The sequence below is a fragment of the Arabidopsis lyrata genome (assembly GCF_000004255.2).
Source record: "Arabidopsis lyrata subsp. lyrata unplaced genomic scaffold ARALYscaffold_8, whole genome shotgun sequence".
NCBI classification, from domain to species: Eukaryota; Viridiplantae; Streptophyta; class Magnoliopsida; order Brassicales; family Brassicaceae; genus Arabidopsis; species Arabidopsis lyrata.
This window is the reverse complement of record NW_003302548.1, coordinates 11,417,534-11,420,778: the sequence shown is the minus strand read 5'-3', so window position 1 is coordinate 11,420,778 and position 3,245 is coordinate 11,417,534. Positions and strand designations below refer to the sequence as shown.

General features: G+C 38.7%; 1 protein-coding gene across 1 annotated transcript; it reads left to right on the top strand.

Annotated features, from left to right (window-relative positions):
• The first annotated feature begins 922 nt into the window (after positions 1 to 922).
• On the top strand, positions 923 to 3,211 carry LOC9299959 (zinc finger protein CONSTANS-LIKE 10). The gene is made up of 5 exons (XM_002865577.2): positions 923 to 1,088; positions 1,497 to 2,087; positions 2,175 to 2,342; positions 2,444 to 2,760; positions 2,846 to 3,211. The coding sequence occupies exons 2-5, from the start codon at positions 1,563 to 1,565 to the stop codon at positions 2,973 to 2,975; spliced, it is 1,140 nt and encodes a 379-aa protein (XP_002865623.1). The 5' UTR covers positions 923 to 1,088; positions 1,497 to 1,562; the 3' UTR covers positions 2,976 to 3,211.
• Positions 3,212 to 3,245: the final 34 nt, after the last annotated feature.

Sequence of the window (3,245 nt, the reverse complement as noted above, 5' to 3'; positions counted from 1 at the left end):
TAATTTTGGCACTTAGGTTATTACAAGTATAAATATTACTAATATATTATAACTATGTACTTATATTTTGGGTATGTTCGGGTACTTGTTCGGGTTCGAGTTCGGGTCGGGTTCGGGTTTTCGGGTTGTCAAGTTTAGAATCCGTTCGGGTATTTTAAAACTTCGGGTTCGGGTTCGGGTCGGATTTTTCGGGTCGGGTTCGGTTCGGTTCTTCGAGTTCGGGTATTATGCACAGGCCTAGACTAAATGTAGCTTTTCTGAAATGCAGATAGAGATAATAGGACTATTCATCTTGTTTGAGCTGTTGTAGAAATAGATTTGGGGATTTGGTGTTTTCATTTGGGAAAAATCTTTTTGGACATACTAACAGTGTCGTTAACGGGTGATAACGGATGTTATAGGTTCAGTTAACGAATGATGACGACATGTCTACTTTGGCCTGGTCAACGAATTCTAATGTTTCAAATGTTAGTCAACGATTAGTTCATGTTTTGAATGGCCACATATGAAGTTGATGTCTAATATGGCCACAATTTGAAAGTTGATTAACAGAGTCGTTACGGGTGATAACGGGCGTTAGAAGTTCCGTTAACGACTGATAACGGCATGTCTATTTTGGCCTGGTCAACGAAGTTCCATGTCTCAAACGTTAGTCAACGTTTATTTCATGTTTTAAATGGCCACATATGAAGTTATTGTTTTGATTGGGCTTAAAAGCCTTAAAGCATCTAAAAGAGGACGATTTTGAGAATCCAGAATCGGAAAAGTTTCCACTTGTGCCATCTAGATCGCGAGTACACACTCTTTGTCTACACGCGGGCGCGTGACTTTACACTCATAAATATATTTAAGGTCCTTAAAAAATGGGTTCTTTTACATTTTTTACCCAATGTTTCTAGAATTATCAGCTTATGTCACATGCCTGCCTACATGTCCCTTTGCAGACACAACCCACCCATTGTCTATCCATCTATTTCTCTTTTGCTGAAGAAGTTGTGGAATCATCTATTTCTCAAGCTTCTTCGTTTCAAAAAGCATTCCTTTTTGGTGTTTCTGCTTCAGAAGATTCTTCACGATCTCTCTCCTATGTGAGTTCTTTAAAACCCTTGTGTTGTTATTTTAGTGAGGGTTGCTTTGATTCTCAATCCTTTTGGCTGATCTTGAAATGGATCTTCTTTCCCTGCTTTGATTTGTGATAAGAAATCTAGAATTTTTTAGTTCACTTCTGTGATTGGTACATGTTGATCTGAAATTTGAAGTCTTTCTGTGATGTTAATTGGTTTCTCTGATGTCTTTTGATTGGTTTTTGATTTATAGCAGACTCATAGATAGGAATTTACGATCTTTAAGAAAGAAATGTTCAAAAAGATTGGATCTTTATCTACTTCTGGTCTTGCTTTTGATGCAAAGTTTCTATCTTTTGTTAGTTATATTAATGTATTTTGGTAAGATTATGATATAAGGGACTAACCAAAAGGGTTTTGATTCTTTGTTAGTGAAAGGAGCTTGCTTTCTTCAGTGTGACAGTTGAGCCAAACATTTAGATTGGTTCAGTTTGAAAGATGGGTTATATGTGTGATTTCTGTGATGAACAAAGATCAATGGTGTATTGTCGGTCTGATGCAGCATGTTTGTGTCTCTCGTGTGACCGTAATGTTCATTCTGCTAATGCTTTATCTAAACGTCATTCGCGGACTTTGGTATGTGAGAGGTGTAATGCACAGCCAGCTTCTGTTCGGTGTAGTGATGAGAGGGTTTCTTTATGTCAAAACTGTGATTGGTTAGGCCATGATGGCAAGAATTCTACTACTACTACTTCAAATCATAAAAGGCAAACCATCAATTGTTATTCTGGTTGTCCCTCGAGTGCCGAATTATCCTCGATATGGTCTTTCTTTATGGATTTGAATATATCTTCTGCTGGAGAATCTGCTTGTGAGCAAGGAATGGGTTTGATGACTATAGATGAAGATAGCACAGGAGAAAAATCAGGTGTCCTAAATGTTAATGTAGATCAGCCTGAAACCAGTTCGGCTGCACAAGGTATGGATCGCTCTAGTGTTCCAGAAAATTCATCATTGGCTAAGGTATTTTAACATGATTTTCTTCATATTGTGGTAGAATCTTGAAAGAGACTAGCGTCTAAATGTTTCTTATGATTGTACTGGTTGTAGGAGCTTGGAGTATGCGAGGATGACTTTAATGGAAATCTCATTACAGATGAAGTAGACTTGGCTCTTGAGAACTATGAAGAACTCTTTGGTTCAGCCTTCAACTCATCAAGATATCTCTTCGAACACGGAGGAATTGGAAGTCTTTTCGAGAAAGATGAAGCTCCTGAGGTTTTGTCAACCTTCTTCTTCTATCAGAGACTAGTATTACTAACGTTAAGGATGATTTTTTTCTGTGATCCTTATGCTCTTATGTGTTTTTATCAATTCAGGGCTCAAACAAAGGAAACGAAATGCAGCAGCCTGCCGTAAACAATAATGCATCTGCAGATTCGTTCATGACTTGTAGAACGGAGCCAATAATTTGCTATTCATCAAAGCCTACTCATTCGAATATATCCTTCTCTGGCATCACGGGAGAAAGTAATGCTGGAGATTTCCAAGATTGTGGGGCATCATCGATGAAGCAGCTTTTAAGGGAGCCACAACCATGGTGCCATCCAACAGCACAGGACATTATTGCTTCCTCACATGCCACAACACGTAACAATGCTGTTATGCGCTACAAGGAAAAGAAGAAGGCTCGCAAGTAAGTATACAACCACATGGAAAGGAATTAAATTCATCATCAGTGAAGATTTTTATTGCTAATTTTTAACATTTTGTATAAACAGGTTTGACAAGCGAGTGAGGTATGTCTCTAGGAAAGAAAGGGCTGATGTGAGACGGCGTGTGAAAGGACGGTTTGTCAAGTCCGGTGAAGCTTATGATTACGACCCAATGAGCCCAACAAGAAGCTACTGAGGATAAGACCCCAAAACAATGAAGAATCACAAAGTGGAGATATCAGACAGATGCAACTAATTGGCAGCAGTGGATCTGGAGGCCATTATTGGTTGATTAGGAACACTCAGTTCTCCGCCTCAAAAGCTTAATGGTAAGGCGCATGCTTCTGCTGCCTCATTTTGCATAAAGTTTGTTATCTTCTTCTGTCATTTGGCTGCTTCAGCATGACCTTGACACAGTGAAACTCTTCTACAGATTGAGCTGCATGATCCTTAAATTTTGTTCTAT

Bases quoted from the DNA above. Each gene is read 5' to 3' on its own strand.
- LOC9299959 (XM_002865577.2), top strand. From the start codon at position 1,563: ATGGGTTATATGTGTGATTTCTGTGATGAACAAAGATCAATGGTGTAT. The intron at 2,088-2,174 runs GTATTTTAACAT...TACTGGTTGTAG, and splicing joins AAAATTCATCATTGGCTAAG to GAGCTTGGAGTATGCGAGGA. The intron at 2,343-2,443 runs GTTTTGTCAACC...TTATCAATTCAG, and splicing joins AGAAAGATGAAGCTCCTGAG to GGCTCAAACAAAGGAAACGA.